The sequence below is a fragment of the Solanum dulcamara genome, chromosome 1 (assembly GCF_947179165.1).
Source record: "Solanum dulcamara chromosome 1, daSolDulc1.2, whole genome shotgun sequence".
Classification (NCBI taxonomy): Eukaryota; Viridiplantae; Streptophyta; class Magnoliopsida; order Solanales; family Solanaceae; genus Solanum; species Solanum dulcamara.
In genome coordinates this window covers 15,673,191-15,699,409 of record NC_077237.1, presented here as the reverse complement: position 1 = coordinate 15,699,409, position 26,219 = coordinate 15,673,191, and the positions used below count along the sequence as shown (strand labels likewise).

The 26,219-nt window shown below is 34.9% G+C and overlaps 1 protein-coding gene across 1 annotated transcript; it reads left to right on the top strand.

The window, feature by feature from the left end:
- The first annotated feature begins 1,421 nt into the window (after nt 1-1,421).
- LOC129887385 (NDR1/HIN1-like protein 13) lies at nt 1,422-2,210 on the top strand. The gene has a single exon (XM_055962466.1). The coding sequence runs from the start codon at nt 1,422-1,424 to the stop codon at nt 2,208-2,210; it is 789 nt and encodes a 262-aa protein (XP_055818441.1).
- Nucleotides 2,211-26,219: the final 24,009 nt, after the last annotated feature.

Here is a 26,219-nt window from a genome sequence, read left to right as displayed (position 1 = left end):
TACAATTGTGCACCTAAAACCTATAAATTCCGTCTGAAATAAACAAGAAGATGAAGGAATAAGGTAAGAATGAAGAAGAGATGAAGGAAGAAGAGAGAGACGCAGAAACCTTAGAGAGAGAAAACTCTTTCCTCTTCCTTAAATAAAAAGGGTATATAATGTTTCTTTAATTAAAATATTGCTATTAATTGTTAAAAATGGTAATAAAATAAAAGTATATTTAAAAATGGTAAATATTTTTTAAAACACATTTAATTAAGTCATTTTTCCTTTTTAGTTTTTATTTATCTTGTGTGTGATTGTGTACTAGTTAACTTATGATATTCATGCAACACATAAGTATTTGAAATTCCACTTTTTAGGCCGCTTGTTGAAACTTTGCCATAGTTCCATAAATATTTAAAATTCATCAAGTTTATAATAATTGGACAAAAATTCCTAAAATTAAACATAGAAAACTTGTGCTTGTTTTTCTTCACTCTGATTTTTTCATAGACAATTATACACATGGAAGATTCTCAGAAGTGCAATTGATGATTTGAGCTAAATTTTTGGAATATCTCCGCACTTTTACTAACGCACTGGTTTCATTGTTGAGACTAATTGAGAGTGAAAAGCAAAAACATGGACTAGCTTTGATACTGGCAAAAGGATTAATATCAAAATAAAAAATTGAAATTGTTATATGTTAATTAGGTTCAAGTTTTCATCTCATTCTCCAACACCTCCTATTATCAACATCCCTAATACAAGCTACAATTCTAAAGATGAGAAATGCCACATTAATCACAGCTATATAGACGCATGGCCTCAAGTTTCTATGTCATGTATGAGAATGGAAGGAATATTTTTCATAAAGAAGTGGACCAAAAAAATTACATTTCTACATCAGAAACAAAGCTGATTTTTTATATGATCGTTCAACTTATAATTATTAATCTTAAAATATTTTTTTTATTCAAGAAAATTGGAATAAAAAAGAAAGGTGACCGTTAGGATTGTAAATTTACCTATGAGGAGTAAAATTATAAAATTATCTTGGAAAACTAATGGTAATCACATACTGTGTAACTTTTATCTTATACATACACAATGGTCGAAAATATAGTAGTCCGTTTAAGTTTAATATGCATTTTTAAACATGGAATATTGAGAAGAGCAATGGCGTCCACCCACTTAGAAACATAATCTACCGCACCAAGAATGTACTTTTTTAAAAAAACTAATTGGTATCTAAATGTTGTACCAAAATTCATAAAAAGGAAGCACCATCTAACGGTCTCGCACAAAAATAAGAAGTAAACTTTCTCAAACAAGAATTTGATGCCAATTATGGCCAACTCCAAATAATTCCATTCCCATCATTTTTCCTACGTTTGTGTCCCTGTAATCGTTTGAAATCCACCGCTCCTCATTGTGGCATGGAGGAGCGGTCACCACCTGCAGCGGGCGGCAAAGCCAGAAATCTCCTTTCATCAGCAACATCGCTTCGCCTCTCTCTCACACCTGCTTGTTCAGCGGATCATACCTATGTTGTACAAATCCCTCGTGACCAAGTTTATCGTGTCCCTCCTCCTGAAAATGCCAAAATTGTGGAGAATCATCGCCAGCCAGATACTCAAAAGAAAAGAAAATGCACATGTTGTTGTTGGGTGTTTTCCGCTATACTCCTTATAGGTATCTTGATTGGAATTATCGTATTGATCATTCACACAATGTACGCACCTAAATCTCCTGAATTTTCAATAACTAACGTCCATTTTAAGAATGTTACACAACCTTCAAATGGACAAAAGAATAAGAGTCATCCACAAGCAGTTGTCCCTCAATTTGAGATCGATTTGAAAATCGTTAACGTAAATGAGAGAATGAATGTTTCATTTGGTAAAGGAGATAATGGGATTGCAACTCTTAGTTTCAAAAACCATGAAATTGGACGCGGGAAATATCCCTCGATTTCCCAAAAACCTAAAGATTCAACCAATTCTCAATTTAACCTTGATGCTGGGAAATTGACTGGTGATTTTCAGAAAAGTCTTAATGATGACAAGAAGTCAATACCAATGACTTTAACCATTAATGCACCAATGGAGATCACGAGCTGGGCAAAAACATTAAAAAAAGACGTGACTGTTACGTGTGATTTCGACCTTGAATCAGTGAAAGGTAAATCCAAGATCAAATCAGAAGATTGTCAGTCTGATTTCTAATGCAAAGAAGATGGATCGTGAATGGAGAATTCTTAAAGTCATATTAATTTTCTTCGCAGTTTAAATGCATTTATTTTTCATTATAATCTATGTTTCGGTTAATTTTCAAGCTAAAGATCGATCAGAGTTACATGTGCTTGTTGATCACCATTGTTGTAAGTTGTAACATCTTTTCTTCAATTCTCTTCTTGTATTCCTGATTTTTTAAAAAAAAAATTATTCTTCAATTGATTACCTAAGTTCTTTGTTCTTTTAAATTCGGGTGTCATGTGTTATATAAGGTATATAACTTGATATTTTTAGATTGAATGAACTGTAAAGTATTCTACTTTACCTCCTAGATGATTTTATATTTTACATTTTCCATATGTTATTCTTTAGCTAGATCTTTAAAAACCTTGCCTTTTTAGATTAGATGAAGCATGAGGTCTTCTTCATTTCTTCTTATGAGGATTAAACACTTGGAAATGTTCTTGTCGAACTGTCACATTCTTGCCCTCACCCTGCATTATTCTCAAGCAATTGTGATATTATTTGGGATATAGTTGAATTGCTTACTCAAGGTATCAAATATGCACAAATTAGAGTTAAATTAGTTGTTGGTGAACATACAAGTACAATTGAAGATCACAAAGAGAAGTAAATAGTTTCAAGCACGTAGATCAATTACCTTAAGGAGATTTATAACTTGTTTGGTCAAGATTATAAAATAAGTTTATTTTTTTCAATAGAACTTTTTGGTGTGACTAATCAGTTTTAAAAGTATCTTTGAACAATACTTAGTATTTGATCAAACTTTTAAAAAGTGTGCTTCTATTAGAGCTTATATAGATTGACTTGTTTTAGATGTTTTTAAGCCAAAATAACTTTTAAACACTTTTATAGTGTTTCGATTAAAAAATATGTTTTTAACCATTTGTTTTTGATCTAAATTACAACAAAAATAATTCATAAGTTAGAATTTCTAACTTATGGCTTATGCTTATAAGCTCTAATGGGTCGTTTGGTGTGAGGGATAAACATAAATAGTCATGGGATAAAAAATAGTCTAGAGATAAACTTTTGTTGTCTTGTTTGGCTGCCAAGTTTGAAATAACTTATTCCATGCCAAGATAGCTACTCCCTGAAATAATTAATCCTAAGATATCTTATTTCCAACCAAACTGTGACATACTTGCCCTCGCCCTTCATTATTCTCAAGCAATTGTGATATTATTTAGGATCTAATTGAATATCCTAGTCAAGGTATCAAATATGCACAAATTAGTTGGTGAACATACAAGTACAATTGAAGATCAAAAAGAAAATTAAATTCTTCCTTAGGTTGAATTAAAGATATCAATTATCTTTAAGGAGATTTATAACTTGTTTGGTCAAGATTTAAAAATAAATTTATTTTGAATTATGTTTTTTTCAAAAGTATTTTTTTGGTGAGAAATAGTTTGTCTTTGACTAATCAATTTAAAAATATTGTTGAGCAATAACTAGTGTTTGATCAAACTTTTAGCAACTATGCTTCTAAGGGGTTGTTTGGAATGAATTATTTTAGTTGTTTTTAAGCCAAAACAATTTAAACCACTTTTATAGTGTTAAAATAAATTTTAAAAATATACTTTTAAGCATGAGCTTTTAATTTAAAACAACAAAATAAGCCAAAAGTCATAACTAATGACTTATGCTTATTAGTTATAAGCCCATTCAAATATTCAAGCAAAAATAAGTATATTTATTTGGAAAGTAATTTTTAAAAAAGTACTTTTGGAGAAAAGTTATTTTTTTGGCTTATGGGAAACATAACACTTTTCAAAAACACTCATTTCTCTAAAACGTTTCATCTCACTTTTTTAAAAATAAAATCTTAAAAAATCACTTTTGGCCTCTTAAAGGGTTGACAAACTTGCTATTAAGATCATTACTGAAGAATCTTCACTGGTCTATCAGTAATAATTTGATTTGTTGGATACAATAGTTCGACAATGTTATATGACTCAAATAAACTCTGAAATAGTTATTGAGTCCTAAGCTCCATCATAAAAAATATATTCATTCCATAAAACAATACTTTCTTCACCTAGGTTCTAAAATCCCTCATCTTCCCTTTCTTGTGAGTCATTTTTCACTTTTACCGGATTTCTAGTTTAGTTTATATTTTTATTAGGATTTAGTAAAGACAAAGAGTTGTCATCATTGCGTAGGAGGTGGTAATTCTCAATTGTTTTCAAATTTTATTTATTTTTCAAATATTCAACACGACGTGTATATATTTAAACCATGTTGCATTTACTTATGCTGTGATTCTATTTGTTGATTTGCATCTGTCTTGGCCGTTCAATTGAGGAAGCAAGAGAGAAAATACTGAAGAAAGTTGATGCTTTCAACTTATCCTAGGGACCTGGTCCTTGGTATAGTTTCTACTAAAACAATAACGAACACAAACACACATATTAACGTGGAAAACCTCCTAAATTCGGGAGTAAAAAACCATGGCCTCCAATCTACTAAAGTCTTCAAGTTTTATGATTATAGCTCAACAATTAAAGGAACTAACTTTAATACCCAGCCTCAAATAATTCACTAGAACTGTTTATATACTCTAAAACTCTCTCAAAAAGCCAAATTCATTTCTTGTTACAAGTCTGACAAGCTCACATATACTAACTCAATAAAAATGGAAAATTGTATTGAAAAACAATCTAGACCTAAAACCTTCTCGATCCACTTGCTTGAGCTCTCCTATTACTTGAGAATAACTATTTTCTATGAGTGCAACATGTGGTTGAAATTTTCCCCAACTTCATGATTTTATAGGTGCAATATGTTGTCCTTCTCTTGATGGGAAAGATACAAACCTTTCCAAGTTGAACACAGACTCAGTTTAGTTGTCCTCGTTTGACTTGAATTCTACCTTTTATAAACTATTACCATAAGTATACTTTTACCAAAAATAGGTTTTGTCTTATTAGCAAAACTTAGTTTGATAAAGTTTCTTCAATTTTCATCTTTTTGATGATGGCAAACATAAACAATGTTTGTAAAATTCTTAATAATAAAAACACAGTGCACCACTTAGTGGCCCAAAAATAGTAATCTAAACCACTAAAATAAGCACAATTTAAGCCACCTTGTGTCCCCAAATAAAATATATCTAATTAATTAATTACAAAAATCAAACATTGTTTGTCAAGAGGAACCAAAAAAGGACTAATTTTCACAAAAAGGAAAGGGAAACTGCATTAGAAAGACTAAGGGGGATCAAGAGGAAGGCTTGGGTTTGGGAAGAAGGTCTACCTGTGACTGGATGTTCTCAAGGTGCTTGGTTTGCTGCTCTATCACCTCAGTCCTCAAAGAGTCCACCTAAGATTGAGAAACTGTAAGACACTCTTAGACTAGCATTCTCCTCATGCAACTTAGCAATCTCCTTATGAGCAGCCTCTAGGTCCAGCAAAACATTAAGTCGTGGGGTTGGAACTCTTTTTCTTAAGAGCTGATGCATATACACAGTCACACTCTTCCAGAGTGGAAAGAGTGATTCTATCATTCTTGGTAGCTGACACACCTTTCTGAAGGACACCCCAAAACCCCTAAGCACTTCAGTCAATAAGAACCCATATGCTAATCCATGAGAACCAGTTTTAGGGTAGTCACTCTGGCAGAAATGCAAGGTAAGACTGCGTACAATAGACCCTTGTGGTCAGGCCCTTCCCTGAACCCTGCGCATAGCGGGAGCCTTAGTGCACCAGGCTGCCCTTTTTTTTTACTCTTTCCATATGTTTGATCATGAGTGCAGGGAAGTTGATTGGTTCATTTAAGTCCAGAGCATTCATGATCCCCATGTCCTTGAAACTAGTCTCATGTCTTCTACTCCCTTATGTAGTTTCTCCTTATTCACAATTTCAAACATGAATTTGTGATCAAGAAATATTTTCCCCTTTAAAACATTCCTAGCTACCCTCTTCTCCTTTCCCTGAGAGAACTTTCTAGTCAGCAAACAACCCCTCATCGGATTTCCATACATACTCCTCCAACCCCTTTAAAGAAATAATTAGAATTTCCCCCCAACTTAACAATATCAAACACTATCTCTAGGCCCTTCACCCTGCTACAGACTAATACCAATCCATCAAAAAAAATTAAATTTTCATAAAATTCTATAACTTCTTCTCTATACAAAAGAGGCTTCACATTCCTAAACAAATAATCCCACCCTTGAAAACTAAGTCTATCAAGTAATCATTGAATAAAGGGATTGAGAATTACCTCTTCATAGAGAATCTTCCCTTTCAAGAAGCATTGAGTAACATAATATCCAGGGGTCCCAACCTTAAATTATTTTTCATAGTTCTTATTTCTCCCCACCTTAGGAGTATCATCTTCATCTTCAAAGTCTCCTCTACCTCGTCCACATTAATGGGTTCATCATCATCACCATTTTTTCTCTTCCCCGTAACAATCCGAACTCTCTTCATCCCGCTTTTTTCTATGCATCAACAACCTTCCTTATTGTGAATGGTGTTCTTGGTGGGAGAGTAGACGAGGGTATAGAGTTAACAGAAGGTTTAGACCTTGATTTTAGAGAGGGTTTGATGACTTCTTTCTTTTTCATCCCCAGAATGATGGTGGATTCAACCCTAATATATCTTGGGGCTAGAAGATGTAATGATCCTCAAGGTCATTTTTATATTTCTATGATATTTTCAATATTTAGAGATTTTTTATAGCGACCCCAAGTCATTTATGACCTACTGACACTAACAGTTCGGTCGTCTGGTCGTTCATTTGGGTTTTATGCCTGATTTTCTATTTTGGATCTCTTATAGTTTGAACGATTGACTTCAGTCAAAAATCTAGGAAAATAACACATAATAGATTTCTGATAGTTCCATCAGCTTCAGAACGGTCAAATTAGGCTAGTAGCATGGTTGATACGAGGATCTAGGCAATGCGAGTTTGAGGTCAATTGACGCTTTAGCCTTTGAAAAAATTGGCCTAAGGTTGACTTTGGTTAATATTTGTAGAAAACATGCTCAGATTGAAATTCTATTAATGTGGTTAGGTTTGGAATGTCGAGTTTGATCTAGAATGATATTTCGTTCGTATCCTGAGGCTTTCGTTCACATTTTGAGCCTTCTTATAGAATTGATAAAAATGGTGCATAGGTGTGGGACCCACCTTTATCGAGATGAGCTCGAATGGAAATTTACACTAATTAGTTGAGTTTGGAACATTAAATTTAGTGGGGTAGCATAGTCCGTGTATGTACACGAGATTCCGAACAAATCCCGAGAACCCTAATGAAGCTTGTGTAAAGCTCAAGTTTGAGCTAGTGCAGCACCTGCTGGTGCAAGTACCATTGCTCATCGCGTTCACGAGGCTTGTGGTCGCGATTGCGATGCACTTGCTCAGTAGCCTTTGCGATTAGGATGCCTAGGCTCAGGGACCTTCACGATGTCGAGGCCAAAGGCTGCGATCGCAATGCTTTGTTATTTGGTCTTTTAATTAAATACCAGATGGGAAAAAGACCCGACTCTCATTTTCATTCTTTGATTTTGGGAGCTATAGAGCTCCAATTTTGGTGAATCTAAGTCCGGTGGGTTTGTGTTGATCATGACTATGTGTTGGCATATTCGGGGAAGCGTGAGGATCATCTGTTTTAGGTAATTTCTTCCCCAAAGGGGGTGCCAAAACTTAGTTAGGGCTTTAATGGAGTTTTTAAATGTTGGGCTGATTTAGGTCGTTTTGAGCATCGATTTGTGCCCCATTTTAGGGTACAAGTTCAATAATGCATTTTGAACCTTTTCACGGAGTTGTTTTCAGGATTTCCAATGCAGATCCCACAATTTTGTTTAGACCCAATTTTGGATTCATCTTTGATAAATACGACTTTAGTCTCAAAATGTTCATATTGATAAGGTGATCAATATTTTGATAGTGTGGAGACATTTAGAGTTATTTTTGGAGACAAAAGCTATAAAGAAGTGGACTTGGAGCGCGCGTGTTCGGCTTCAAGGTAGGCTACGATCTCATATTCTTTGATTGAGCTTTAATAAGTATTGTTTAGTATAATTTGCTTGTGGTTTGGATTGTATGAGACGGGTTAGGCTTGACTCCTCAATTATTGTCTTGTTGTCCCGGTATGAGCCTTAGACCAATTTTCCTTTATAAGATTTCCCGTCTAGTTGGTAAGCTTATTAATTATGCCTTAGTTTGACCTTGATTAGCCTATTTTAGATGACTTGATTGATGTCATGGTGATTGGCAGATTTGCGCCTTAGGATTGATTTTGGGATTGACTTAATTGATGAGTCGTTATTGGCCAGAATTTATGAGGCTTAGTGTCCTTCGCTATTGTAACACCTTTCTTGAAGCCTTAGTGTAGTAATTTCCACCCAGTTAGGCCTGTGATTTACTATTGGATTCCATTTATGGATTTAGAGCTAGAATCCTCTATGGTCTTTTTTTGCCATTTGGTAGGGCTAGTTGGTTTCAAAATATCAAGGTTGTATTCCCAATTGGATCTAGAGGTATTGATTGACTAGCTAAATACCTATTTTCTTATATCCTCCTCCTTATTACCCAGTTAGGGTTGATTTACCTTTTGAGCTTTGTGGTTGAGTTAGATAAGTTGATTTGATCTTTTGGCCTTAACTAGAGGTCAATTACATGTGCTAGTCCTGTTTCTATCCTATAGAGGGTAAGGTGCTTGTGGAGTCATTATTGTATGTAATTATACATGTTTTTTGGGTGCTGGTGATGGTGTGTATTATATTGGATCATTGTTTTCTCATGGATGTAGTCGACCCCATTGCATGCATTGGTTCTTGGCATTGATTTGAGAAAGTTGGGTTGTAGTCCAAACTATTTTATACTAAGTTTTGAATGGGGATCGTCCTACCTTTATTACTACTATTTTAAGTGGACTGGTGGCGTCGAGGATGCACACATTTTATGATATTGATTTGAGGCATTGAGAATACACTTATTTTTTATATTGATTCGAGGCATCAAGGATGCATTCATTTTTATATTTATTTGAGGCATCGAGGATGCACTCATTTATAACACTGGCCCAATCCTAGAGATTTCTGACCCTTTATATACATATTGATAGCGATATTGATATAAGACCTGGATCGGGACCAGGCAGGTATATAGAGGCATTCCTGAGCCCCCCATGGCAATCTTAGAGAGGTGCATAGGTCCTACTTTTTGGCTGGGATTGGAAGTAGGTGTATATATCTTGGTATAAAGTACTTGGTGCAGATGGTATTACTGGTTTTATTGCATGACTTTTATTCATATATGCATTGCCTATCACCAACATAGTTGTTTGTACTTGTCGATAGTATGGGATGTTGTATGAGTTTACCTGTTTGTGAGTGAACTTCCTAGGAACACAGGGGCAGATGAGGTATTGTCTTACTATTTGCGAACTTGTAGAGATATAAAGAGTGGTCTCTTGTTTGAAGATAGTTACTGCCCTTGTTCTTATTTATCTAACTTTTATGTAGGGATTTAGTTGATACAGTCCTTTAGACCTTTATGATATCTGTGTTTACTTCTGTTAGTAGGATGTCACTTGTTGTTCGTCTTTTTGTAGTGTGTCACTTTATTTAGGTCTTGGGCTGTGCCACCAGGTATGTCCTTAGTTTCCTTGCTTGTTTCCTACCTTTTCTCCCTTGCTTATATCTGATGCCTCTTGTTGTAGGATTCTGTATTATTCCTATTAGTTACTTGTGATATACTCCTTGCTTACATGTTATTTATACTTACTTAATATTTGGAGCTCAGTCGGTCGATGCCTACTAAGTGCTACTTGCTGGTACTCATATTACACTTCTGCACCATGCAGATCATAGTACGGATTTTCACTACTGATTGGATATCGTGCAGAGTAGCTCTTGGATTTTGGAGACTAGTTGAGATTTTGGCATTCAGAGTTGCCTATCTCCTTCTATTTTGGCTTGGTCTAGTCTTTATTTAGTATTCAGAGACAGTCTGTATTATTACTACTACTATTGTATATATATAATTCTTGCACTTCTTTATTTGGTTTAGTGGTTCGACTACTGGCTGATACTAGGTCTTAGGGGTTATTTTGTTATATTGTTCTCATTCTCTTTTCTTGTTATTAATATTAATATTATTGATTTCTTTTTTTCATCTTGTGATGGTCCATTACCTATGATTCTGGACTATGAGGTTAGGCTTACCTACTTGTGGGTTGATAGTAGGTGCCATCATGACTTGAGAAATCGGATCGTGATAGAAGAATGTCTCCATCATTATTAATATCTTCATCAGAGGAGGAGGAGGGTTATGCAATTATGTAAGGAGGGACGACAAAGTATATTTCACTAGAGGTCAAAGAATAATTTAAGGAATCGAATTTTTGAGTGTTTGGGGATGGTGGTTTTGATGATGGTGTAGGAATGGGTGATATGGTATGGAAAATTGAAAGGGTAGGAGATGGAAACCTTGATAGATGTTCCTCCTAAGATGATACCTTTATGAGATACTCATTGTTTGAGTAGTCTACGAGTGGAGAAAAGGGTTTTGAAGATGGGGAGGCTATTGTCAAGAATGTCTTGAGAAGACGCAGAAGATGATGACAACAATCTTTTTCGTTTAAGAGAGATTTTCCGTGAGAGGGTTTCTTGTGTAGAAGAAGAGAAGATGGATGGTTTTCTAAGTGGGAAAAATGTTGGTATGTTTTGATGATGGTTTTCAGTTTCGAGGGAAAGGGTAATGATTAAAAGCCCCATTTTGCTTTGTTTGAGCAAGTGGAAGGATTTTAGGGATCAAATTCTCATTCCATAGACAATATAAAATTTATGCACTTAATTTCTGACTGTTTTGAAAGGATGTGCATAGATCAGATCCTTGAGTACGTTTTACCTTTTCTTTTTAAGAATAAAATGAGTTCTTTGGATTGTGAAAATGCATTCTCCTTTTAGTGATAGTGTTCCTAAAAGAAACAAAAACTTAGTAAATTACTTTATTCATAATTCAGCACCCATCATCTCACTCTTTTTTTTTCTATTCAATCATTGATAGATTGAAAATATCTTGAATTTGAGTTATGTCCTTGGGACTAGAAATTGATCAAATCATTTCAAAATATAGAGTTTTGAGTCAGAGGGTAGAACTAGTGGGTTCGAATTCCAAAATATTTATTAGAATATTAGTTTATTAATTACTCTTATAATTATTACTATTAGATGATTTAGCCTTTGGAAATGTAAAAAAGAAAGAAGATCATTAGCGGCATAACTTACTTGTTACAGCATTTTGGTGCCCAGGTAGGCTAGACTTAACTGAGAAATTTTGACCTATTTCCAATTACATGATATTTTTGTAGATTGATGAGAGGTTTCATGATTCGGCCTTCATGCACAGAATCTGAATGGTTAAGGTTATTGTTTGTTGTTGTTTATGGTGGGAATAGATAATGACTAGGGATGGTTCTCTAGTTCTTATTTGTTAATCTTGAGCATCCTTATTAAGATTGTTTGGTGATAACTATAAGGGTTATGTATGAAGAAATTACTAGGTTATAGCTATTTTTGGGCTTGTGGTAATCAAAGGGGAACAAAATGAACATGAAGAGCAGTAATTCATAGGATTAGTAAGGTAATTCCTAGGCACGAATGTGTACTCATAAGGAGCTTTTGAATTGGGCTATATATATGTGCGTATGTGTGTGTATATGTGATGTTGTTTGTTCCATATGAAATACTTATCTAATGATTACTCAAGAAATAAAGGAATTAATGTGAAGTGATATCATGTTGATAATTTCATGCAATGAACCTGTTTTATTTACTTGTGGGTTCAAGTATGATTGTTCATTGCGATTTGATTTTTCATGTGTTTTATGATTGCATGCTTGGAACAGGTACCACGCCTGGTATGGATAACCTCGATTGACACATGTACCACACCTAGTACATGATATTATCTAGTTAGCTCGAGTACCACACCTAGTACAGGTTAGCTCATGGTCCAGGCATAAAGCCTGGTATAGGGTAACCTCAATTGGCACAGGTACCACGTCTGGTACATGATATCATCGATTGGCTCGAGCACAACGTCTAGTATAGGTTATCATTGGTTATCTCAGGTACCATGCCTGTATAGGTTTGACATATTTGGCTTGTGTGTGTGATTGGTTCTTTGGGTGAACTGAGTTTGTTTATGATCATGTGAGACATGTTCCATGTATTTATTAAGTCAATATTTGTGACTAGAAGTTTATTTCTATTGTTGACTTGTTCTTGTGATGTGTTAGCCATGTTGGTACATGAATGGCCGAGTTGTGTGTTTAGCCATGTTGGTTCATGAATGGCCGAGTTGTGTGTTTAAATATTGAAATGGTTCTTGTGTAGACCAGGGTTTGCATTGTTAAAACATGATAGGTTATATCTTTAGGATCCTTGAGTGGCCTTATTTATTTGAAAGTTAAATGGGACTCAAGTATGGGTGAGTGTGATGGTTTGTTCATGTCTCATGTAAGAATTAGGCTTGAAAAGCCTTAGTGTGTCTTATGGGTTAGGGTTGAGAAGCCTTAGTGTGTATTAAAGGTTAGGCTTGGAAAGTCTTAGGATGTATAACTTGGGAAGCCTTAGTGTGTACAAAGGGTAGACTTGAAAGTCTTCGTGCATATAAAGGTAGGCTTAGAAAGCCTTAGTGGATATAAGGATTAGTCCTGAGAAGCCTTAATGTGTATAAAATGGTTAGGCTTGAGAAATCTTAGTGTGTACAAAGGGCAGGGTTTCCATGATAAGAGGTGAGAATGATAATTGATAGAGTTGGCAGCGAAATAAGGTAGGAAATTGGGATCAAGGTGTACTATGTATGGATAGTGTATATGCATGGTGAGCAAGTTTGGAATTGGAAGATTTTCATATTTACTTTCTTTATAATTTTTTTTTGTAGTTAATGATATAATGTACACACAATATTTTATTCTTTTTATATATTTCTCTTATTATTTTACGCGATAAACACGTGCAAAATGCGTACACACTAAACTAGTAATAAATAAATAAAAGATTGTTAATTAATTAACGCTAATATTCATTCATTCATTCAATAGCATATGATTTTAAACTCAAACAACAAACTCTCTTTTAGACTGGAATTGTAATTGTGTGCTTACATTTTCTTGAACTAGTATTTGCAACTGGGCGTGACACAAATTTGTGCATGGTAGTGTCCAAACATAAGAAGATCTCTTTTAGAAGAGATTTGCCATTATGATGTTCGCATGAGATGTAGACGTTGTTGTCCGGTAGCATTGGTATGCCAGAGGCCGTGCACTGAGAAGATCCTATTTGAAGAATTTGATATGCAATTATTTATTTTGACCAAGTACTCCAATTGATGATAGCAATGAAATTTTTTAAAGTTTAAGATTTGTAAAGAATATTTAGAATTTGAATGTAATTTTTTTAACTATGATTTATACCCTCAATTTTTACCACTAGAGATATCATTCAACTTAACTAATTTATCTGAAATATACAAATCAAATTTGTTCTAAAAGAATAATATCTCAAATAGATTGACACACAATGTCATAGATTAAATCTTATATACGAGCTATTACTTACTATTATAAATATTTTTTTTTCACTTTATTTGAAATTTTTGAAGTTGGAGTTGTGTTTGGTTATAATTGTTGCAAATAATATTTGATTGTTTTTGTCTAATTTTCCTTGAAAACGTGAAATATGATTTAAAACATTGGATAAAATTTAAATGGGGTGTTGACACCCAATTTTGACCAGCACTTAACTGTTTTCAGATTACTATCTTAATGAATAGATATTTTTCAAAGTTATTTCTTTATTAAGTAAATAATTTATACTTAGTTTTATCCAACAAAACGTATATTTTTACGTTCATAATTTATGATATTTTGCTATTTATTAATATTATAACTATTACCTTTACTATTTATATTTTAAAAAAATAACGAGCCTCATATGTTCAAATATTTTCATGCGTCTATTTAGCATATATGTAAAAAATATTTCTTAACTAAGTTTATTTTATAATTTACTTATTCATATGACATATGTATTTTAATACATTTTATACACGTGCATTAAAACTATTATTTAATAAAGCTTGTTATATATTTTCGTTAATTATATTAATTACGCATCTATTTTAGTATGTACATACGTACACTATATATATACACATATATTTTCGTAGCATATACATAAGGAGCTAATTTAAATCTTAAACCCATCTTTTAATCACACTCATTCATCTCATCTTTATCAAATATCAAAATCTAATCCAACCGTTCATCAAAATTATGAACGGCTAGGATTAAACCTCTCATTTCTAATTTTTAAACCCTAACCTAAACTAAAAAAACAAACAAAAAAAGGACATTTTTTGGTCATCTTCTTCTTTGGAGAAAAAGACAACAACGCCGCCTCCCCTCATCTCTCCCACGCACAACCACCACCACACTATCTCTCTCTCTCTCGCACGCATTCCCTCTTCTCTGCTCTTCACTGCGCCTCCAACAGCACAACAATGGCGGCATCAGCTCCAGCGACCCCCTTTTTCGATGAGCTCCAGGTAGCAACGGCAACCATCTCCGCCACCAGCTGCAGCAACGGCAAGACTGACGATGGCAACTACGACCCCTCATCGCTGTCCTCTCCTCCTCTGCTGTAACAACGACGTCATCGACGAACGACAACTCGACAGCAACGATGCACCGATAGCAACGCCACACAGCAGCGTCGAGGCATCAACTAGAAAAGACTTGAAATATCAGGGCCAAACCATTGTACTTGTTCTTTGAGAGAAGGTTTCGAGAGTTCATCTCCGGTATGATCTTTTCATGTTTCTGTTCTCAATTGTTTACCTCTTTTGCTTACTTGACAGGTTTTGAGACTTGATTTGAGATGAATGTAGTGTCTAGTTCTTATTTGTTTTTGTCCATTCATGTCTCAATGATTGTGTGAAGTCATCCTTAAATGTTACTGATTTTATTTTTTATCCTAATGTTCTGTTGTTGTTGATTGAGCACTACATGCTTTTTTGACATATTTAAGTGTTGTGCTTACATTAGTGTTAGAAATACCCTTCTTGGACTGAAAGTGCTGCCCTTAAGTTAAAATTCGTATACTTCAGACACTTATATTGCCTTAAAGTTGATTACTTCGTGCCTTTGCGTAGTTTATCTCTTGTTCATCACAAGTTAAATTCATAACAATTTCCTTGGTGTGCTAATTATGAAATTGTTGGAGTCTTGTGTCGTTTGATCCACCATAGCCTAGATTCTGTGCTTATGGTAATCTTTGGTTGATTAAATTACTACGTTTAATTGATTCTCCTACCTTATAAATATGTCCATGTTTGCTTGATGATATGATTTCTTGATTCTCCATTTTAACTAAAGAAAATTTCTCCCTTAATTTACTCTCTAATTATTTACTTCCTTTCTACTGATGATCATGTATCCTCTATAAAGGCGGAATTCTTTTTATTTTTTTTGGGACATCACTGATCACTTAAACGCCTACAATTTCAGGCCTTTCTCCTTTCACATGTTCGCAAAAAATCTATTTTCAAAGCAATTTTGGCATATATATATATACTAATAATATTCTTCAGTAATAATATATATTTTTCTTTTTACTTATAATTATTACTTTTATCATTATTCGAAATCATCTCAAATAGATTTTTAAACTAAATAATTTTGCTAATTAGTTTGGCTTAATCAATGTACTCATATTTCAAGTTAGTGGTTTAAATCTAAGTTAATCATTTTGTTTTGTTACAATTAAGAAGTTTGTTAATTAATTGACATTTACCCATCTTATTCTAGTTCTAGCCTTTTTCAAATAAATCGAAATAATTAAATTTTATAAAAAAAACTCGAAAGATTTTCAAGTTATTTTAAAATAAATCTGTCATCTTTATTCATTTTAAGATAATATATATAGTTTGTATAATTATTACCTTTTAAGAATATTCAAAACTGATCTAAAGAGGGGAGTTTCAAAATCTATTTTTTATCAATTATTTCGCAAATTAGTAGCTCTTGTTTTCGAATTAATTAGTTATAATCGGGTTAATTGTTTTCTTTTATTAGAATTCTTGATGTCATATAACTATTTTAAATATAGGTAACCATCCCTTACATTATTATATTCCACACTCATGCTACTTTATTATAAAAAAATCCCATGCTTGTCCCCTCTCCTTTTTTTAAGACCATGCTTGTCCCCTCCCCATTTTTCCATATATACGTATGATAATTAATTAATAGCATGTCCATTCCGTATTATTCTATTAATTTATCCACTCCATATTATTTAATCATTTTGTCAATTCCGTATTATTTTATTAATATGCTCACTCCGCATTATTCTAATCATCCTCCATTCTCTATTTTTCGGATATATATTTGAGTACTCACTGAAGAAAACAAAAAGAGGGAAGAAGAAGAAGAGAGAGGATTGAAAGAAAACGAAAGAAAACATTCTTACTTCATATTTCTAAAAACAAAAATAAAAAAGAAAGAGAAAGAGTTTCTTGTACACTTGATATTCTGTTTCTGGTGTTTGGTATTGGTTTTCAGATTTCGATTTTATTTAGTCTTCCTAATTAAAGTGTCCAGGTTAGTTCCAACCTCTTTTTATACATTAGTTTGTTATTTTTTAAAATATTTTGCCTTGTTTGTTTATTCTGTTGAACTATAATTATCATCATGATGTATCCCTATATTATTCGTATACTGCTTTGTATCTTCTTCATAGTTTAGCAGAATTTGAACTCCAAAGTTTGAGACGCGAAGAGTCCTCTTGGGTTGAACTCCAGCATGTCATAAAGTATAAACCTTGTTCATATAATTTCATTAAGGTCTTTAGTTAATAAATTAAAGTTGTCAATAATGTCTTGCTTTTATCACAAATAGGCTAACAATTAAGATTCCTCTTATATGTTTAATTAATTAAGCTTTGTTTCTGTGTCATCTTGGTTTGACATTTACACACACTTAATATTTGCTTTGACCTTTACTATTTATCTGTGTTCTCAAGCATGCTAGTTAATTAATATAGAAGCTTATTTGAGATTTTATGTGCTAAATGACGTCTTATTTGTTTTTGTTTGACGATGTGTCTAATTAAGAAACCTATATTTTCTTTAGTCTAACACCTATCCTAATAGTACGTCCAAATGCCTCTTGGATATTAAGTTGGACGTTTGACACCTTTAAGATGTTAGTTTTTATTTCTTCTTTTAGATCGCTTTAGGATTATAACAATAAATTAATTTAGGAGGGGTAGGGGTAGATAGGCCCTTCGGAAATGATGGAAATCGATCCGAGCAGAAATCGACAAAATACTATATTTTTATCTTTGATTAATAAGTCGGCGCTGATCCGAAGAATGTGAATACATAAATATTTTATCTTGCTTATATATTTTGCTTGGTATATATTTTGGGTAGTTTGACGTTAAAGACTAAAATGTTTCCTTTTAGGTGTCACTGATCGACTAAAATTTATATTTTTCTCAAATTGTTTAATACTTTGATTATTGTTAAAATACATTTTCCAAAGTTAGTCAAATAATTTTCAAATTATCGAACAATCGCATGTTAGCGGCTATTTTAAGTGCTAAAACCTTCTTAAAATAGTAATATGAACCTCGTACCCTTTTCTCTAAATTTTTAAGACTTAAATCTGTTAGGGTCTTTTAAATTAAGTTTTTTTTTTAATTTCTTTAAAAAATTAAGTAGCGACTCCTCTTTTACTAAAATTGATTTTTCTAAAAAGATGAAATTAATTTTAAACCCCGTCTATTTTTCGACATTAACAGAAATGGCGACTCCACTGAAGAATAATTAGGTTCTAACCATTAGATTTGACTAACTTATTTGACTAACTATTCGAGAATGTAATAATTAGTAATTCATTTTCTTTATTTGCGCCTTAAATGTTTAAATTATAATTTTCTTTCTTTATTTGCGCCTTATATGTTTAAAATTACAATTACTGAATTGTCATCACATGCATTAATTCCGCAAAATAGAAAATAGTTTGCATTAGGATTAAGGATGTTCCTTCAGAAAATAACCATTACTTCTTGAATTAATAAATGAGTAGTTGGTTCGTGGTCGTCCAATGTCATTTATTATATTCAGCCCGCAGTTTTTCCGACTCGGGTATCCAGTCTCTTTTCAAAACCCACTCTAGTCTACCTAGCGTAGAGCAAAACCAAATCTCTATTTAAGCATTAGACTAAGATGTATTAATACCCAAGGTGTATTAAGTCCATTAGCAAACTGCCAAATCATGTCTAAAGGTCCATAACCTAAAGACATTTCATTCTTATGTGACATTTGAAAGATGTATGTGCACAACCAAACTGTTACCCATGTGGGCGGGGGTGCTAACAGTATCTTTTTTTGTAGGTATGGCTAATTCTCTCAAATTCGACATGGTCATAGAAGCGTCTTTGAATCACATTGAACAATCTCAATAGAGATCACAAAAAGATGCTTAATCGGCACATGGGGATATTGCCATCACTCTTGGAAATACCCGCTTGGCCTAAATTGATCGAAGCCCTCACCGGATATTGGGATAATGAAAAAGTGGTATTTCATTTTGGGACTATAGAAATCACCCTGACAATTGAGGAAATTCAAGATGCTATAGACACCGTCGGCACAGGATTAAAGAGAAGGGTCAAAAAAGAAGAGAACATTCTGATTCCCAATAAGCCAACCGCTGAAGATATTATAAAATACTTCAAGCTGAAAAGGGATCGGGCTGATTCGGTTCATGGATCAAGTGTTTCTTTCAGGGATCTGTACAATCGATTTGGACATACAATTTTCTACATAACTTTTAATCAGGATTTCCAGTCATATAAAGAATGGGATGAGACATGACCGCTAGCGTTTGCCACTGCACTATTAGAAACCATAGTATTTCCTCAAGGTCTGAGCCTCTCTATCAACACTAGGATTATCATGTTTGCTCACACCACTTTTCATGGGCTTATTAGTGAAGGAGAACTATTACCTGCTTACACTTAATATCTTAGCTGATATATGCCGCGCCTTAGGAAGGTGCAGGAATAGGCATCATTACTTTCAAGGATGTAATATGCTCCTCTAATAGTGGATAATGAGTCACTTACTCAAGGTACAAGGAACTCAAGAGCTCACTATTCTGGACAACAGGGACCATTTCTTGGGTTTTAAACATGAGCTGTATTGGGGGGATCTCGATAGGAGAAGAACCAAAGCAGAATAGGCTCGAATATTCTACAGGTTAAAAGACGATGACATACAATGGATGTTCAGTAGGTTCATTTCAAAGGAAATTGTGATACGAGGTCATAAGCATCCCTTTTTGCCGCTTCTGGGCATTCGAGGCATTCGTCCATATACACCTATCAGGGTTATGAGGTAATTTGGGAGAAAGCAGATCATACCTCTAACAATACATCCCAGATACATGGAAGGATACAAAAGTTGGCTAAGCAATAACGTGCAAGATCTTTCATTTTCAGTTCCAAATATTTATCGCTATATTGAAGATAAAGAGTCAGAAGCAAAGTTTGAATTCGAACAAGTCAACAATGAAGCACGGGGAATACACAAGGCATTCCTCCAAAAACAAAAAGAGGACACGCATACCATAGAAATCCAGCAACACACTATAAAAAGCCTAACCCAAGAATTGGAAGACTTGAGGGGCAATCTTAGAGATTTAGATACTTGGATGGAAATGTGGAAAGAGAGCACAAGGTCTCAAACTTGGGAGGAAAAAGGGTGTTGGTATGATGGTTATTGGTTAATGGCTCAGTATACGCTTCATCAAGCCATGGGTCAAACAAAGAGGAGCTGAGGAGAAGAAGGACCATCGGGAACACCTTAGTAGTTTTTCCCCTGCGTGGGTTTCATTCCATGTATTTTTAATTATTCACCCCTGCGTGGGTTTGCCTTTACGTAATTTATTTTGACGCACTTTTCTAAAATGACCCCTGCGTGAGCCTCTTTTGCCTTTTGTATTCCTCTGAAAATCCCATTTTTTTTATTTCATTTTTTCCCTCTTTTTGTATCTCGGGGTAATATAATGGTTTAAATGTTCACATACATCATTCAAATCCTCTAGGCCTACCCTTTGGCATAAAAGGGCAACCTATTTTTTTAGGACGCGCAATAACCGTTTATGTGTCTTATGTGTTTATTTGTCTCATTATATGTGATATTTTGCATTACATGTTATGAACAAAGAATAACATATTTGTTGTTGAGTTGTTTTTCTCTTATCCAGGTATTTAAAATTGATCTGTTTTGATAAATTGGCCGATCACCCTTATTTCATGAGATCAAAGGCTTCCAAATATTCCTTCTCCAATCAAAATCTGTTAGTATGAAATAGAAAAATGACTGGCAATAATGACAACATCGGTTTAACATATATTGTTGTGACAGACCCTGTCGTTGCTAAACAAAATGAGCTGATTGCACAATTAGTGCAACAAATCACCGAGATAAGAGTTGAGATACAAAAAAATCGAGAGTTGTTAAAACTGGCTATCGCCGCCAATACACCGGTTCCAGGCGAGGAAAGGCCTCCATTCTATTTCCCTTATCCAAATTCAAGTACGGAACACATTCAAAACCCATCCTTAAATCCCGCTCAAAATACCTCCATTGTTGACCTCACTGCCTCAAATCCCCATCATGCCTCCACTTCCTACCAAAAGCCACCTCATCCTCAAAGTACCAACCCTCCAACCTTCCCTCCCCCACAAAATACCAACCCTCAAGCTTGTCCTCCCCCACAAAGACAAAATGTTAACAATCCACAAACCTTTCCCTATCATCAAAATCAGCACACTGACCATCAAACATTTCCCTAAAATTACCAAGCTCCTCAAAATACACAAAATCCCCTATTTACCCCTCTCTTGCCTAAAAAACACCTTTCCAAATCCCAATCCCAATCCCAAATAAACCCTATGCCAACTATTCCGAACTCGATCACTATGAGGAACAAGAAAGGGAGTGGAGGGCGAAAGAAGAGACATCCAAATGGAATATGAAAGAGGAGATCATGAAAGCTATGAAGGAGTTTCATTACACTCCGGATATTGCAGGACTAAATTATAATAATTTGTGTATCCACCCGAATTGGACCTTCCCGAGGGGTTTAAAGTGCCAAAATTTGATACTTTCGGAGGAATTGGTAATCCTTTGGATCATTTGAGAGCATACTGTGATCAACTAGTAGGAAGTCGGAAGAACGAAGCTTTGCTAATGCGGATCTTTAGCCGAAGTTTAAGTGGAGAGGCCTTGGAATGGTTCAGCACTCAAGAAATAAAATAATGGTCTAATTGGAATGCTTTGGCCAAAGATTTTATCGAGAGGTTCGCATACAACGTGAAAATAGTTCCCGATCGATATTCTTTGGAGAAGATCAAACAGAAATCCACTAAAAGTTATCGCGAGTATGCATACAGGTGGAGGGAAAAGGCCACTAGAGTTCGACCTCCCATGATAGAGAAAGAGATCATGGAAGTATTTGTACGCATGCAAGAGCCCGAATACTATGAAAGATTAATGTTGCTCGTTGGAGCAAAATTTGCTGAGATAGTCAAGGTAGGTGAGACTATCGAGGATGGGCTTAAGACCGGGAAGGTAGCCCATGTAGCCTCATCAACTGGGTCATCAGGATTGTGTAAAAAGAAGAGAGAGGATGTATATACCATCTCCTACATACCTCAAGGGAGGGGGTTCGCCAACAGCAAACCGAGAAAATCCACACCTTTCAAGACCTATTCATGAGGTCCACAAAATTCACATCAAGTTTACTACACTCAACCGAATTACCAAACCCCACATTCTAGTTACCAAACCCCATACCCAAATGACCAAGTCCCATTTAACAGTTATCAAACTCCACCTTCTAATTACCCAGCTCCATATTACCAAAACACCCCGCCAAACTATCGAACTCCAAAACCAAATTACCAGACCCAACTGTACCCAAGATTCCAAACTCCCGTACTTTCCCGCTAAAATCATCCAAGTTATCGCCATGTGCCACCACCCCCACAAAATAACTACAACCTTTTCCAACCCAATTTTGAAAATAGGCCCGCCAGGAATTTTACTCCTCTGGTGGAGAGTTGGACTAAGTTGTTTGAAAGATTAAGAGACGCAGGCATTATTCACCCCATTGCACCTAAACTGGCTGATACAAGCTCTAGATTCTTCAGAGCAGACAAAACTTATGCATATCATTCCAATAGCGTTGGGCATGATACTGAAACTTGCGTTAATTTGAAGCACAAGATTCAGGATTTGATTGATTGTGAGGTCGTCACTCTCCAAACTGCCACCCCTATGTCAATAGTAATCCTTTGCTAAATCATGGAGGGGTTAATATTAACATGATTGAGATGGAAGAAGATTGGTGTGTAACAAAGGCCATAGTCCCAACCTATCCTAACAGCCTTGAAATGGCTGTGGCTTCACTAAGCATAAAGGAGAAATCAAATTTTGTGATTTTAACATCTCAAAAGGTTGTTTCTTTGGTACTAAAAGAAATTCCTAACCAAAAGAAGTTCGTGATCGAAATTGCGGCAACTCAGGGAATGACGTGGTCTGGTAGGTGTTACACCCCAGAAGAATCGGCTCAAGGATGTAATAAGAAAGATCAACAAAAGAGACCGATCAGTGAAGCTGAGGCTAAAGAGTTTTGGTGGAAAATACAGCCAAAAGAGTATTCTATAGTGAAGCATCTGGAGAAAGTACCTGCCCAAATCTCAAGGTGGGTACAGATAGAGATAATCTGGCTGCTATGGTGAGTCGAGTTGTTCAACAACACCACATCAGTTTTAGCAATGAAGAGTTACCTTTTGAAGGTGTGATGCATAACAAAGATCTTCATTTCACTATTATGTGTCGAGAAAATATCATGAATCACGTATTGATCGATGATGGATCGGGTCTTAACATTTGTTCTTTGTCGACTCTCAAAAAGTTAAACTTTGAGTTAGGGAAAGTCTGACAGAACCAAGTTAATATGAGGGCTTTCGATGGGGTCAAAGAAATACATTAGGATCTGTGGACTTGGATATTCAAGTAGGACCTGTTGATTTCATTATAGAGTGTCAGGTGATGGACATCACTGCCAGTTACAACCTACTATTAGGAAGACCATGGATCTATATGGCTGGAGCCGTTCCCTCTACTCTCCACCAGATGATAAAGTTCATGAAAAATGACTGTGAGGTGGTTGTTTATGGTGAGGGGAGGCATTCAAACAGTTGCGCATAAACTATTGATGATATTACCAGAGGTACCGACTTCTATACAGTATAGCTGGTGAATGCCAATACCTCATTTGTATCTATAATTTCCCATGCGGGAACATGTGAACGATGGCATTTTTAGGGAAGGAATCTGGAATTTTTTTGAGGAAGTTGACACAATCTTGGAGGAAGAAATGGGGGCGTCGGCCATCCGTGATGCAAAGCTAGATGAGCAATTATCTATTTGGACTTCCGCACTACTCTTAGCCCCTCACTTGTCTTGGTAGATAAAGACATATTATCTCCTTGCTTTTAAATCAATGATAGTCCGGAGGAAGTCGAGACCCACCATTTATGTTGTTTCTATTTTAATTATGCTTCGAGATTACCTTTGTGGTATTTGAAACCAAAATTTGTATTTCTTTTGGTTTAAATGAAAATTCCTTTATTGCAAAATTTACTTATTTACTTATTGGTCTATTTTACTTATCTGACTTTGTTTGCTTATGATTTCAGTAAAAATAACTTAAAACCTGCCAATATCATGTCATGCCACAAGATAAATGAACAAAATGAGGTAGAGGGTGATGAGTTTGAGGATTATGATGAAGAGGCTATGATACCTGAACACCTCACCAAGGAGTTGAAATAATTTGAGGAGCAATACAAGCCAAATCAAGAAGAAACTGAGGCCGTGAATCTAGGAGATGATGAGTATATCAATGAAAACAGAATTAATGTCCATTTAACAAAAGCTTAGAGGAAAGAACTTACCAGTTTTCTTAGAGAGTACATCGATATATTTTCTTGGTCTTATGATGACGTGTCAGGTTTGAGTATAGGCATCGTGTCTCACTAATTTCCGATCAATTTGGATTGTAGTCCAGTAAAACAAAACACTAAAAAATTCAAGCCAAATTTTAGTTTGACGATCAAAGAGGAGGTTACCAAGCTAATTCAATCCAGAGTTGTGGAAGTGACACAGTATTCGACTTGGTTAGCCAACATTGTTCCGGTTCCTAAGAAGGATAGCAAAATCAGAATCTATGTGGATTATAAAGATCTAAACAAAGCTAGCCCGAAAGATAACTTTCCATTGCCAAATATCCACATTCAGATTGATCATTGTGCCAAGCATGAGATGCAGTCTTTCGTGGATTGTTATGTGGGTTATCACCAGATTCTAATGGATAAAGAAGATGCAAAACAGACAACTTTCATCACACCGTGGGGAGTGTATCATTACCGAGTAATGCCATTTCGTCTCAAGAATGTTGGGGCCATTTACATGAGAGCCATGACGACCATTTTCCATGATATGATTCACAAGGAAATTGAAGTATATATGGATGATGTCATCATCAAATCACGCGAGAGTGAGGGTCATTTAACTCACTTAAAAAAGTTCTTCGATCATTTGTGCAAATACAACTTGAAATTAAACCCTGCTAAATATGCTTTTGGAGTGCCAGCCGGCAAGTTATTCGGGTTTATAGTTAGTAGAAGAGGTATCTAGCTTGATCTCGCTAAAATCAAAGCAATTTAGGAATTACCTCCACCAAAGACCAAAAAGGAAGTGATGAGCTTCTTGGGAAGATTGAACTACATTAGTCGATTCATAGCTCAGTCCACATTGATTTGTGAGCCTATCTTTAAACTGCTAAAAAAGGATGCATTGACAAAATGGACTAAAGAGTGTCAGACAGCTTTCGATGCTATCAAAAGTTACTTGTCTAATCCACAGATGTTAGTTCCTCTTAGGGAAGGAATTCCATTATTGTTGTATGTATCTGTCTTAGATAACACATTTGGATGCGTGTTAGGACAACATGATGAGACTGGAAAGAAGGAACGATCAATCTACTACTTAAGCAAGAAGTTTACTCCGTACGAGGCTCGTTAAACTCTTTTGGAGAAAACCTATTGTGCTTTAACCTAGGTTGCTCAAAATTTGAGACATTACTTGTCTTCGTATACTACATATCTCATTTCTAAGATGGACCCATTAAAATATATCTTTCAGAAGGCAATGCCGACTGGAAAGCTAGCAAAATGGAAGATGCTTTTAAGTGAGTTTGATATTATATACGTAACCCAAAAGGCAATAAAAGCACAAGCCTTAGCTGATCATCTCGCAGAAAATCTAATAGACGAAGAATATGAGCCGCTCAAAACTTATTTTCCCGATAAAGAGGTGTTATTTGTAGGAGAAGATATCTTCGAGGCATACCCTGGTTTACAACAACAACAACAACAACAACCCAGTGAAATCCCACAACATGGGGTCTGGGGAGGGTAGAATGTACGCAGACCTTACTCCTACCAAGGTAGAACGACTATTTCCTAGAGACCCTCGACTCAGTAAAAGCATAAAAATGTTAGATAAGAATAAGAACTTAAAAGCTTTATCAGAAAAACAATAAACAAATAACGAATAGATAACAAATAAATACAAATAAATAAATACAAATAATAAATAACGATTAAATAACTAATGAAAGCTTCACAGGTAAAATAGAGTAATCAAAGCATAGAAAGTAATAAATAATAACAAAAATAACAGAAATTAGAAGTCAAAGCGCAATAGATCGTAATGCGCTACTACGCCTATGAATAGAGAAGAATAAAGAGACTATGAACTAGCCTTCTACCCTAATGTGGGTCCTCCACACCCTCCTATCTAAGGTCA